Below are 13,979 nucleotides of genomic sequence, written 5' to 3'. Positions count from 1 at the left end.
AGTGATTATTACTGTTAGGCTTAGCCCAGCTCTTTCAGCATTTAGCTGCTAGGAAAAACACCAGACCATCCAAAGGCCTTAGTCTAATACTGGTCCTTTCAGGAAACCTTTCTGATGTGTGAGCAATCCTCAAGGATAACATTTGTATTATTTGCCATGTAACCACATGGCTGTTCTCCAATATAAGAAAAGGCCAAATTGCACTTGTAATTCAAAGGACCCACAGCCTTAATATTGTAAAGAAGCACTCTAATGATGCCCGATGGGCACAGGGCATGCAAGTGCGGCCCAAAGGTTGTTGATGGCCTTCCCATGAACCTCATCAGTATATGACAGGTTTTTGCCTGTGGCCAGCAACGATGTGATCAAGATGAGGGACGTCTGTGTGTTCGTTATGCTGCCTGAGCCTCCGCTGACACACTTTACATTTCAAATACTATTTCCACTGAGTTATAGCAGGAACACAAGAGTGTGTGGTGTTTGAGAGCTCCATTAGCACATGTATATTGTTTTGTTCTATTTCTTCAACACACAGGAGGTCTTCTAAGGTCTACAGACCCCCTTGCTCCAATGCTGATTAATTGGTAATGAATGCTTTGCAGAGGACAGTATTTACTTATTTATTTAAATGAGTCCTCTGTAGCCAAAGCAGCAATTGTGATTTCTAAAACTGATGAAGAGTGCACCAGTAATTGTGCATGTGTGATAAACAAACACAAAAGTTGTGTTGACTGATGTACACGGGTGTCTGGAACAATGAAGAAGATACATTGTGTTCACTCTGTTTTGGGGAGGAAACAAAGATACGTCACAAAATTCCTTAGCACAGGGACTGTTGATAAGAAAAGCTGACCCACAAGCTAATTGAATCATGCAAATAATCGTTTAACTGCCAAATCAACACCTATGGGCACAAGCGGCTGACTGAAAAGTAAATGTGATAGTCAACTATTTTACAGAATTTGCATTTGCACTGCACCAATTTAGGATGAATAGTTGTGCTAGTTATGCCTAGATACACTCACTGAAATAGTAAGGTAGTTCTATCTATCAGAGATCATTTGGCGCAAGTGGTTAATGTTAATTTGATTTCCTGTGAGTCAATTTCCTTTGGATATAGTAAATAGGCTATTACCTGTTACTGACCTTTACTTTATTAATAATTTTTTTTGGAAAGACTATATATATGAAAAACAAAACTGCTCATTTTAAGTCTTTATTATAAAGAAAAATATTTTTATAATCAAATTGCAGTTGTTAGCAGAGGTTATATTTTAAAAATTAATGCTAAATAAAGACCATAATTGAGAGTAAATAAGATGTTGCTTTTTAAAGTTAGTCTAAAAGATTTCCTCTTTCATGATCCTCGATTTGAACTGCCTGTTCCAGAACAGAGCAGTGTAGAAATAAAGCCCAGAGATGAAATGGTAAGTCTCTAGCTATGAAATCTTTGACTAAAAAGATGTGGCTATCTATCAGAATGTACTATACCTAGAATTTCAACTATCCTTCAGGCAAGAGTGCACCACTAGCTATTTGTATTTACGAAACACTGGACTCCCGCTTTATAAACACTCCTCCGTACATCTCTGACTTTATCTTTGCTGGCTGACTCAAACTGAGCAGGAACAAACTACATCAACATTTGATCATGAAAGCAAAAAGTTTATTCATGTTTGAAACTACATATAACTACCACGAGGAAGACTTTTCAATCCAGGGTGTAATCCAGTTAGAAAGTAACACGAAACGTTTTAATACATTAGAATCACTGCCACAAATTATTTTCATGACTCAATCAGTTTCAGAATCGCATACAATACAAAAGAGAGAAAGAAAGGGCCCCCTGTTATACAGGGCGAAATATACAGTACTGAATACTGAAATCTGTATGCATTACAATTAGTTGTTGTTTTTTGCGTGGATTAGTAACAAGATGAAGAACATTCAAAATGTTTCTCAGTATTTACAACAGTTTTACTGTTTTGTTTAAACCTAAGACCCAATGTTTCCACTTTAGCTTTTTTAAAAGTTGCAAATGCAACCCTGATTTTTTTTTTTAAAAGATTACAATGTACATTACATTTCATGAGGGGAAACAGAGGGTTAATTACAAGATGCAAAAAGATAAGAAAGAGACAAACTACAGCGTGAGTATTGTTCAGAGGTAGTAAGTGAGCACTCTAAGCTACAGAACATGTTGAAATTCTATTGGTTTGTATGAGTTCGCATGAGGTAATAAAGCTGTGTTTTGATTGGTGAGATGTATAAATACTCTTTTGCTACACTATATACAACACTCCATACAATGGTGCCTTCCTTGTTTTTGTTGTTGTTAACCAAGAGGATGTAGCAAGTCCTGGCAAATCCGTGTGCAGCACCTAGCTCGTACTGTAAAACCCCAGATCTTGGCTTCCACAAAATTAAGCAGCAAGTATCTTCATCTCTTAGAACAATTTATGTCCATTATTGAAATACAGAGAGTAGATGCTGGTGCTCCCAGTTTCCAATCTAATTTATAAAACAATTGATCACAACAAAAATGTGACGAATAAGGATTCTTAAACACAACCATTGTTAACTGAAATAACTGAACAGCTCTTTTTATTCCAACTCTATAAGAGATATGAAAAGATGAAACACAATCAAAGTTTGTAATTCATTTAGGCTTTCCATGGAAATATGCAAGAAGTTAAATTTAGGTGGGGTGTTTCTTTGTGTCGGCTCTTGCTATTGAGGTTAAGCATATACTGTACTTTTACCCTTTAAGGCCAAGTAATTGGCAAGTGTTAGATCATCATTGTTAAAATAGCTGATAATAAATTATGATAAAATAGTTACAGGACTATAAACAATGCTAAATCTTGGCCTAATCGGATAAAGTGCTTTTTAACATTGTGTGTTTTAAGTATAAATACAAATGATTATGATACCTTTAAAAAACAGATTTACCAATTTTCTAATAAGAGAAGGTTTTACAGTAAAGCTGTAGGTGGTTGGCTACAAAAAAAATTCCTTTTTTTTTTTTCCTGTTACTCTGAATGCACTAATCAAGGCATCTCAGCTCAGGGAAAAAGTGTTGCTAGGAGATTAGTTAGAGGTATCAGAGTGCACACTTCCCGGCCCTTCTGTAGGGGAAGTCACAGAAGATGGAGTAGTTGCGTCCTGCCAGCCTCCATTAGCCTGAAAAGGGAAAAACAATTCAATTGATACAATTATGCATATTAATTACATCACACCATAGACAATAATAGCCTGGTGAAGCTGATGGCCTGTTTCTTAAATTCCCTTTGGCTGCAGGATTTGGGAAAGCAGAGAAACAGAAAGGCACACAACAAGAGATATTAAACAACACACCCTGTAGAGGAAAGGAGATACTTTAAGCAAAGAGCAAGTTAGGAATTAGGAGCCTTTTACTGAGGTGATGTGGTAAGGACAACATTGGGATTTCTGTAAAAATCATTCATGCTTTAATGAAGGACATCTGAGGAGATTTCCCTGATAGTTGAAACTAAAGCTTCTCCCCCATTTTAGGCCTGAAAAAACTATAGCTGCGCAGGAAATGGATGTTTGATCGTCATTTCAGTTCCAAACATTCCCAATGCCTTTTCATGCAGGTCAGAGCCATTCACTACCCAAGTTCTACTGGGGTAAATTCAGGCGTGAATTTCCTTCCAAATATGATCTCCCAGAGTAAAAATATACAAACAGGAGGGGGAAACACTCTCTCCAGATCTGTTTTCCAATTATCCATAAACATAGCCCCTTTTTCAGATGTTCTCCATGTCTCCACATGCTCCTGGCCGTCAGCGCATTAGACCTGCATCAGCAATAACAGTACTCAGAAACAAATTTGCCTTATGTCTTGGCCTATAGAGGCAATTGCTGAAATCAATGTCCGATCAAATTTCTGCTGTGGCAGACAGCTTGTCGCTACATATTTTTATGTCAGTCAAGAAGAGGGAGGCGCAGGCCTCATGAGTTGGGGAACGCTGAGTGGAAGTGACGGGGCAGGCCGGCTTGGCACAGCAAGAGGGAGCCATGCAGACTCGCAGTGCTCACGGCGCAGAGTAGCCTTTGCAGGAATTCTTCCCCAAACAAAGTGCCAGCAACGAAAGAAAGGTTAGCGTATGCTAATTTATTGATGACGTGGTTCGTTACCAAAACAATCAGCCAGCACTCTCGAGTCACTTAGCTAGAACCTATGGCTTTAGCCAGTCAATGATATACGCTCTGAAATGTTGACACACAAAAAAGCAGTAGAGGTTGATGAATTTCACGTAGTGCTCTCTTTGCCAGCCCAGGTAATGTGAAATCTGCAGGTTTTTCACCCCGTTTCTAATAACCAGTCCTTGAGAATTCCCTACCATCCACCATATTACTGGATTTTACATATAAAGCTCTTCTATCATCCACCAAAAAAAAAAAAATGCTTTATGGTTCAAACGAGGAGAGAGAGAACAATAAATAAGTATCCCCTATGACGATGAACAACAACAAAGAGAGAACCTCTCATAATGACAAACTCAAGGGTTGGGGCATTTTCATAAAAAATATGGAAATACTAACTTGCAATCAAATTTGAGCTCAAACTCTAACACATGATTTAAAATATTGCAACAGCTCAGCTATGGATTCTGAATGTGCAATATGTTCTGAATGCAGAGGTACCATAGTTGCCTTTTTTTTTTTTTAAGATACGAAAATCTACTTAAAGAAAACTCTTGTGCAGATACGAGTCTAAAGATATTCCATCCGAAGTAAACATCATTCCTCTTTTATCCAAATTTATAAACAACAAATGTACAATATTTTTACTCAGCTTGGCAGCTGGAGAAGAGGTTGTCAGCAAGCATTCTTTTTTTCAAATAAATTAATCCTTACTCTGGTGGTTTGAGATTATGCACTGTATTATACAACAGCGCCTTATCAGGCCTCATCAGCGAAGATGGAATTCATGTCTGTAAAATGCTGCAGGCAATCACAGTTTCATATTTTATCATGTTGATAAGGATATCGCAAATTCTCTGAAGCATTTCAAAACACTTAAATGAAAAAGGAGAAATGCAACTAAAAGGCTTTTTATATGGTTTGTTGTGGGTTATTATGAGTTATTTATAAACCCAAAAAGAAAAATTTGACATTTCAAATGTAAAAGATTTGAGTATTTAATGGTACTTTTTTCCCTTTACAATTGAACGTCTTCAATCACATTTTAAATCATTAATATTTACTCTTACAGCAAGCGGAAAGCCTAAAAAAGGGGGAAATCTCCAATTCTCACCCTAGCTGCAGTATTTCACATTTTGTTTCTCTATTCTTTTCTGCAGGCTCTCTGATCCTGCTCACCAGCCCATAGGCTAATCTACAGTTATTCCCAACAATGGGTAGTGTTAAGTGAGGAGGTGAGCATGGGGCCACGTCTAGACTACGCGCCGTATCAGCGCGTTAAAATCGATTGCTTGGGGATCCATATATCGCGTCTAATCTAGACGGGATATATCGATCCCTGAGCGCGCTTATATCAATTCCGGAACTCCACCAACCCCAACGGAATTCCGGAATCGACATGGCGAGCCGCGGACATCGATCCCGCGCAGTGAGGACGGGTGAGTAAATCGATTTTAGATATTCGACTTCAGCTACGTTATTCACGTAGCTGAAATTGCGTATCTAAAATCGATTTTACCCCGTAGTGTAGACCAGCCCTGGGATGGGGAGAGATGCGAATTAGCTCCCTGGTATTTTAACATCTTTGAGGGCGATAGAAAATGCCAGCCTCCTCTTAAGAGCGTTTTTTAAAATTTCATTTAAAAAATCTAAACAAATAAATAACAGTGAAGCCAGGGTGAATGAAGCATGTCGGAAATGCAAAGATGAAATGATTTCCAGTGGAGTCTCCACTGAGATGGGGAGGTTCCTCTTGAGTTGTCTTTATTCATGCATCTGTCTGGGTGGGGTACGAGGTATCTGCATTTTTGCATAGGCTCAGTGTGCCAATCACAGGGTCCAATCTAGCGAGGTGCTGAGCACCCTTAGTTCCCACTGATTTCAGTGGGCATTTAGGGCACTCAGCACCTCTCAGGATCAGATCCATAGTCTCTAGATTTACCATCATCTGCTCACTACTTTCTAGTACCAAGGCTAAATATTCTTCTGGATCCCCCAAAGGACGGGGAGGAAATAGCGCCTTGAAATGGCTTCAAGTATATTAAAGCAATATTCTGAGATCTGATGGCCGGCAGTAACAAATTACAGATCATGGCCTTCTCGAGTCCCCAAGGGAGAGGGCACCTTCTACAAGCATGAAAACAGGCAGAGAAGTCACATACTTTGTATCTCATCTACAAAATACAAAATTGCAAACTGCCTATGCTCCTCAGAATCTTCTCTCATCTCACTAAGACAAGTAGCTATGCAAAGGGCTGTTGCCCCCACCCCACCCCACTCCAAATATGCAGTATAAAAAAGCTATTGCAAGAGTAATTAATGCATGTATTAATGACTGCATTTACCTGACACCGTGCCTATGGCTCTCCAAACTACTGTTCCCAAGGGTACTCACATTTAAATTATGTGGACTGTACAGTGAACCTCCTCCCAAGGCATCACTGTATCCTCCCGTCTGATTGATAACATGACGCAGGGAATCCACCTTTAAGTAAGAGGAAACAAAATTCATCATTCCACATCCATTAAAACATCATCACTTTCAATAGGCAACATTTTGAATGATGTGCGCCAAAAGGGTTTAGTATCTTCTACGAAAGACAAATTTATCCATCAAGAATGACTGGCAGAATTTCAACAAATCCTTGCATGTAAAACCCATACATCTTTGTTTCTCACACCAGCCAAACAATAACATCCTCATAGCAATGCATCCGGTAAGTCCATCTTAAGTGTCTGCAGCAAACTGGTGTATATATCTATACATATGTATGTGTCTGCACGTATGTAAGTATATGTATAGACATATATACTGTGAATAAAATATGGAGTTAGCTCTGTCTGAATGGATTGGAACCGCACTTGAGAATGAAACATTCTTTAATAGCTCAGTTAGATACGTTCTGACATTTTTTTTTAAAAAGGCCTTTATCCCAAAAATGAAACAAAGACATGTTTAAAAAAAAAAAAGGCAAATTGGTAGAATTTACAGAATCTATGAATGTCATATGCACCCAGTCCCACTCCATGAGCTCAAGCCAGAGCCGAATGCATTCACAAAGCTTAAAGTTTCAATCAGAAAAAAAATCACTCTTTCCTTTATTTGTTATATTCAATGCTAGGATAATAATAGGCCACATTTAGGAATATGCAGCCTCAATTCTGCAGTGAGGCACAGAACATTTACTAGAGCCAGAGTAAGGTGGAATTTTTAGCCCAAACCCTACCCTGCTAGAAAGGCCCTAGTTGGGGCATTTCTCCTACCTGTGATTGCACATTGGCTCCGACTTGGGACCCCTGGTAAGAATCCCCATTCAGACTCTGCATGTTCATGAACATGTCCCCAGAATTTGGGAGGTTAAAAGAACCAGAAGAACCTGGAAAGGAAAGAGTTAAGTAGCTGAATAACAGAGAGCTACAAATATATAACCCCAAAGCCCTCAAGGCAGGGGAAGATGAAGAAAAGGAAACAAAGAGGAAAGAGAGTGCATAACAGAGAACAAGTTTCATGACCTAAAACAAAGGCAAATTCCCAATGACACAGAGCTAGACTGTGAGGCACATGGCTAAGGATACTGGTTGGCAGCCATTGCACCTGTGAGAAGCACTTTGAATGGAGATTCCTAGGCACAAACCAAATCAAGCAGCAAGATCAAGGCCTCTTCCTACACTCTGTGCCCATGAGCTCCTTTTTAAACCCCATTGCTACCACTCTGTCCCATCACATTAACTGCCCTGGTAGACAATTGCCCTGGGCCGTACAGAAAAGCAGCACAACCCAAAGCCTAGCTCTCCATGTGGAAGAGCAACTCACAGTACAGGAGGATGTATTTAAAACAGAGGGCTTTTCTCCATGGAATTCTTTACCAGTAGGTGCTATGCTAAATTCTCTGAGAAAAAAACTTATTCTGAGTGTGTGTTTAATGTCTCCTTGGGAAGAACATGGCTGGTAATTGCCTATTACATTGATTTTTGTCATCAAAGTACGAAAATCTTTTCCCCCCACTTACTCATTTTCTTTCCACAGAGACTATTTCTATAGTACCTTTTTAAAACATTCTCTACAGTTAAGTTACAGCAAAATTTTAGCTGTAAATAAGAATCAGTCATCACTACTTTGGTGGAGACCTTTGCTTTCTGGTCTCCAATAGAATTCCTTCCCATTACAGGCTCCTAGCTCAGTGCTTATCTCTACAACTGTGGTTCTCAGCTAGGGCTACGCGTACCCCTGGGGGTACACAGAGGTCTTCCAGGGGGTACATCAACTCATCTAGAGATTTGACTAGTTTTACAACTGGCTACATAAAAAGCACTAGTGAAGTTAGGACAAGCTAAAATTTCATACAGCCAACGACTTGTTTGTACTGCTCTATGTATTATACACTGAAATGTAAGTACAATAGTTATATTCTAATTGATTTATTTTATTATTATATGGTAAAAATGAGAAAGTCAGCAATTTTTCAGCAACAGTGTGGCCGGGACACTTGTATTTTAATGTCTGATTTTGTAAGCAAGTTGTTTTAAAGTGAGGTGAAACTTGGGGGTACGCAATACATATTAGAGCCCTGAAAGGGGTACAGTCGTCTGGAGAGGTTGAGAACGACTGTTCTACAATATGCAGAAAACATTAGTAAGAAATTTCTAAAAGACTGTAAATGAACAGGTGATAATGGAACCCTAAAACAAACATCTACCTCAGATATATGTTTTATATACAATATTAATTCATTTCAAGCAGCCCAGCATTTAAAGTCCAATTAGCGTAAAGCAGAATGTAAATATTCCCCTCTACACCATTTCATTCGTCACTCAACATTTCAAGCCTTCAACACTGTGTTGAACAGCCAGGGAGCTCTGCCTGACTTCTTCTTTAATTGGGGGAGAAAACACTGCTGAAACAGCTACAGGAAAAGGAAACTGCCAAAAAGCTGACCCTGGCAGTGACACGTTCATTTTGTGGATTAAGACTGGGGTTCTCAAAAGCATTCAGCATTAGCCTGACTCCATTCCCACTAAAGTCAACTGGCATTCTACCACTGAAGTTAATGGGGCGGTTAAACCAACACCCAACATTTCTTAGAAATCCCACTCTACATTCTTACATGATGCCATGGCTAAGTCTAGCTGAGGAATACTGCAACATTCTGAACCAAACCAAATTCACTGCAAATCCTTCCTACTTGGCTTTTCAGGATGCTTTCATTTACTGGGCTGGGTGAATGAAAAAGCTCCTGGTACATACCAGAATTTGGTGTGGTGGGGGAGTTTGTCTGGTTATTCTGGACAGCTGCTGCCACGGCGTGTGCTGCAGTCACAGCTGTTTTTGCAGCATAAAGATTGGCTTCTTCCTGAAACTTCCCAATATTCTTCTTGTACCTGATTCTCTTATTGCCAAACCAGTTGGAGACCTATTGGTTGGGAGGAGAAAAAGGGAAAACTAGTCAAGCCTCTGATAGTGTTCGGCAGGGAGAGGTGTGATCGCTTCCAAATGTCAAGTTTGGGTCCATCAAATACACAATCCCCAGCCTTCAATCTAATATCCGCTGGGTACTTAGACTAATTAAGCAATAATCAAGGATCAGTTGAATATTATTATGGATACAAGCATGACATGGTTCAGTTTGTCTCTTGGCGAAACTAATACACAAGGGGTTACTCTTATGACAACGTGCATCTTGGAGTTTTCTGTGCAGTTAGCATGGTTTTGCCTACTGTTAATAACAAGGCATTTGTCAAGCAAATGAACACTGGAACCCAAAAGCCACTGAAGGGAGGTAAAGTTAACATTTGATTAAGTGAAAGACAGAGAGAGCTGGAAACGAATGCAATTGTTCTTCATTTTTGGGCTGGAACAACCTTGGCAGCCCTACAGTTGGAATCATGTTTGGTCTGCTGAAAATGAAAGGAACAATATAAATCAATAATGGATGAAAAGTTGCTTTGTCATCTCCCTTTGAAGATACTGCATGGATGCCAAGATGGCTGATAAGACTTTAACTATTAACCCATGCAAAGGCCATGGCTGGAGCAGATTAAACAAAGCCACTGAGAAATCATACAAACATTTCTAATTTCAGCCCTCAGAATAAAGTTCTTAATTAATAATCACAGTTCATTACATATGCGGCATACAGTGCCATCAAGAAAATGCCTTGTTCCATGAACAAAGCTATTTGTACTGTATTCATGCCAAGACACGCTGCAATGTAATTCTAAAAGGAAACGGGTCCCTAACAATGCAACTCTGAAGTTTACAAGATCATATGACAGTAGCTGACGTGAACACTGCCAGGTTCACTTAGAACATTCAGCGTCTGGACTTTGCCCCCTTGTACTCATAAGGCTCGCTGCATGTCCTTTGTTTAGCTATGAAAAGATTATTGGAACTTCATAATCACAGATAAACAACAGTTATCACTGTCTGATGATTTAAAAACATATTCAAAAACTCAGTTTCTCAGATGATTATTACTTTATGACACCAGCACCTAGAGGTCTGGAATAGAATCAGGGCCCCATTGTCCTGCACTTTGGACAAACTCATAGTAAGAGACAGCCCCTGCCCCAAGAGCTTATGCTCCAAATAGACAAGACAGGCAAAGGGTGGGAGTATTTATTACTATTGTCCCCACTGTACAGATGGGAACTGAGGCACAGAGAAACTCCCCCCCAAGGGCACCCTGGCAGTCTGTGGCAAGCAGGGAATTGAATTAGGGTCTCTTGAGACCTAATCTGCTACATTAAGCACAAGCCCAAACTCCTGCCCTTCCCTTGGAGGGAAAGTCAGACTAGCAACAGCATGTGGAAATTTCACTCCTGGTCCTTGTCCACATCCAAGCCCCATCAGTAGTGACTGCAAGTCTGACTGCTGTTTGGAGGTCTATGCACAACAGAAAGATACTCAAAATCCAACCAGCTGAATTCACAGTCACCGGCACTCTCGTAAAGGAAGATATTTCCTACCCAGGGAATAAGAGTTTTTGTCCTATTAATGACGACTTTCAGAAAACAATAGTTACCAATAAACAGAAATCTACCAATTTTCCATTTTTGGCCAAGGCCGAGTCTGTTTTAGAAGAAGTCTTTTCAGAGCAAACCCTGTAAGGACGGGGATGGAGTTATGTGACAAACACAGGGCCTCGTGGGTCATGAAGGCTTGTTTGGTGGTCTCTGCTGTGTCCCTAGACGCATGCCTTCTCCTGCCTGCCTTTCCATGAATCATACGGCCTGCAGTCAGGTCTGTTTTTCATTTCCATTTGCTTGCTAGGGGCCCACTGTCCAACAGAGTCCAACACCCATCGAAATCAACATGAGTCTTTTAACTGTCATGAATGGATCTTGGAGCAGTGCCTTAAACTTCTAACTCCTGTTCCCATGATGCCAGATATGGAGTCATGACCATCAGCTGATGCTGTGCTTGGTTTTGTTTGTTTGTTTTTAAATGACCACATGGAACATCCCTTGACACAGAGGAAATAATACCCTTCCGTACAGACACAGGAACCCTGCACAGCTCCTTCCCTCTCATAAAAAGAAACAGAAATCACAGGAATTGTCGTCTGCCTAGCACGCTGTCTGATATGGATATAAGAGACTACAGCTCTTGAATGCTATTCAATTTAAAATGACAACACATGTAACAAGCAGAACACAGCTATATTGTATAGCTTGATAAGGCAACCTGGTTATACAGAGGAGATTTTAAAAATGCCAAAATTATATACCATACAGCGGGAATTTAAGATAATTAATGAAAAGCCTCCAGCTTTAAATGTAATAAGGAAAGTGTGCCTTATACTTTCTTTTCCCTGGACAATACCGCATTGTATTTTATATATTGCACTTAATATTACCTTGTCAGTCAGGGAAGCAATAATACATTAATGAAACCCAGCAAATAATTATTGTAGACAATCAGATTACAGCTTTATTAACAGTTTCATAATTGAGGAATCTCTGTACATCAACGGTATTGTCCGAGGACGTGTAAGAACCTTCTGTTTATGCACACCTCTGGACCAATCAAACAACAGCCATCACTAATAAAGGTTTATTTAATTCTCACAGTAAAATTTTAATATCACCAGCAGCCTGGGGAAGCCTCAGTGAGTGGATTTGCTTGACATCAGATCGTTTCCATTCTGCTAGTCCCAATACTTCTTAATCTTTAATATCAAGGCAATTAAAATTAATGGCCACTCATCCAAAGCCACTGTGGGCAGTGTTTCCTTGACATCAATTGTTTGATGGGATTACCTAGAGGTTAAACTAACAAGCAAGGTTTAATTGGAAGCAATGAAAGGAACAGTGATCATACGTTATGTTTAACCTGCATACCACGTCTAAATGAATATCTAAAAAATATTAAACTATTTCTCAAGTTAAAATCTGTACTCAACACTTGGGTTAGGCTTTCACCGGTCACCCCCGGAAAAGTCTGTTTCTGACACTAAGATCAGAATTCATGTATATATCTCACCAAGCCCACCCATGGATTGTTTTAGAAAATCCTTCACCAATAGATTTGCAATTGAGCTGTAGTGGAATCAGGCACTTACAGTCTAGAGATGCTAATAAACCAACCTCTTGGCCACACGTGGACAAACAAACATGTGGACAGAACAAGGGAGGGTCCTGGAGGGTGAGCAAGTGAATATGAGTAGGCACATCAGCTCTGAGCATGTCGATAATAGGGCCCTGCTCCCACTTGCCTCCAGCTGCTGTGATTTCATGGTTTCCAGGCAGGCCCTTGGTGGTGGCGGATGCTGCACAGGCTTGGAGGGCTGTACAGGCCAGGGCTCTCTCTTAGCCAGGCTTTCGGCTGGCTTCCTGGTGCGCGTGTTTGTCTGTCAGCTCTGTTATTCCCAGGGTTCCTTGGGGCTTGAGCACCTGCAGCTCCCGCTGGAATCAGGGTTTCACTCTTAGTCACTGAGTGGAGGAGGATCTGCCTCCTACTTCATGGGAAAGCACGTGCAACAGAGGCTGCACACCTGCGCGGGGTCCCTCCTGGCTGCAGCTTTTCCTAGCACACCTGGGCTGCTTTCCAGCTCCCGCTGGAGCAGGGTCTGGATTTAGGAGAGGTTGGAAAACACTGACCTGCAGCTGAACCCTTGGAGGCTGGTGGTAGGAGCAGCAGAGAGGGGGCACCACTGGAAATCCAGCAAGTGATCCCTGGAAGCAGAACTCCAGCACTGACCAAGAGAGAGCCTCCAGTGGCAGCATCAGTTGTCCACAGCACACTGCATAAAGTCAGGCCTGGCAGCAAGCTAGGGAAATCACAGCTACCTGGGGCTGCAGCACACCCCAGCGTGGGATCTGCAGAGACTCCACCTGGGTAGCCCCACACCAGGCTCTCACTGGAACAGTGGTGGTCAGCGGGTGGCAGGAGGCTTTGGAGTTAACACCCATGCAGCAGTTCACACCTCGCAAAGCTATAGTTTCAGGCAGTCTTCAGACTCAGGCAGACATCTCTGCATCAGTTACGCTTGGTTTTGTGTTTTCAAGCTTTTCTTTACAAACATGACGGCTAGAACCTCTCTTCATTTTGTCACATGACATCTGAGATTCTGACATAATCACTTGACTCCTGGAGCTGGGGCCCTACTCATGGGCATAGAGTAGTTAAGCCTTAATACGGCCCTGACTGCAGTCTCATGCTCCCTGTCTCAGCCTATTTGGAGGAGAGGGAGGCACTTTCAAAAAAGCAGCCACCTGCTACAGGAAACACTCATTCAAAGTTTGCCTGAAAGGCCTGACAGTGACTCTTGGACAAACATGTCAGTGGATATTGAGAACAGAGGAAAGTT

At 40.9% G+C, this 13,979-nt stretch overlaps 1 protein-coding gene across 5 annotated transcripts in view; it reads right to left on the bottom strand.

The window, feature by feature from the left end:
• Positions 1-1,624: 1,624 nt before the first annotated feature.
• The window catches only part of PBX3 (PBX homeobox 3), a 159,218-nt gene continuing 146,863 nt past the window's right edge, over positions 1,625-13,979 (bottom strand). For 3 of the 5 annotated variants that reach the window (XM_032769259.2, XM_075060432.1, XM_032769257.2), the window contains exons 6-9: positions 9,416-9,581; positions 7,435-7,547; positions 6,566-6,655; positions 1,625-3,183 (exon numbers count right to left, since the gene is read on the bottom strand). In XM_032769259.2, the coding sequence (XP_032625150.1) occupies positions 3,091-3,183; positions 6,566-6,655; positions 7,435-7,547; positions 9,416-9,581 (462 nt within the window). In that variant the 3' untranslated portion in view covers positions 1,625-3,090. The remainder of the gene's footprint in view (positions 3,184-6,565; positions 6,656-7,434; positions 7,548-9,415; positions 9,582-13,979) is intronic. The other 2 variants (XM_032769256.2, XM_032769260.2) reach the window with 2 other exon arrangements.

Source organism: Chelonoidis abingdonii, chromosome 24, assembly GCF_003597395.2.
Source record: "Chelonoidis abingdonii isolate Lonesome George chromosome 24, CheloAbing_2.0, whole genome shotgun sequence".
Lineage (NCBI taxonomy): Eukaryota > Metazoa > Chordata > Testudines > Testudinidae > Chelonoidis > Chelonoidis abingdonii.
Note: the sequence above shows the minus strand (reverse complement) of the source record. Positions and strands in the feature narration are given on the sequence as shown.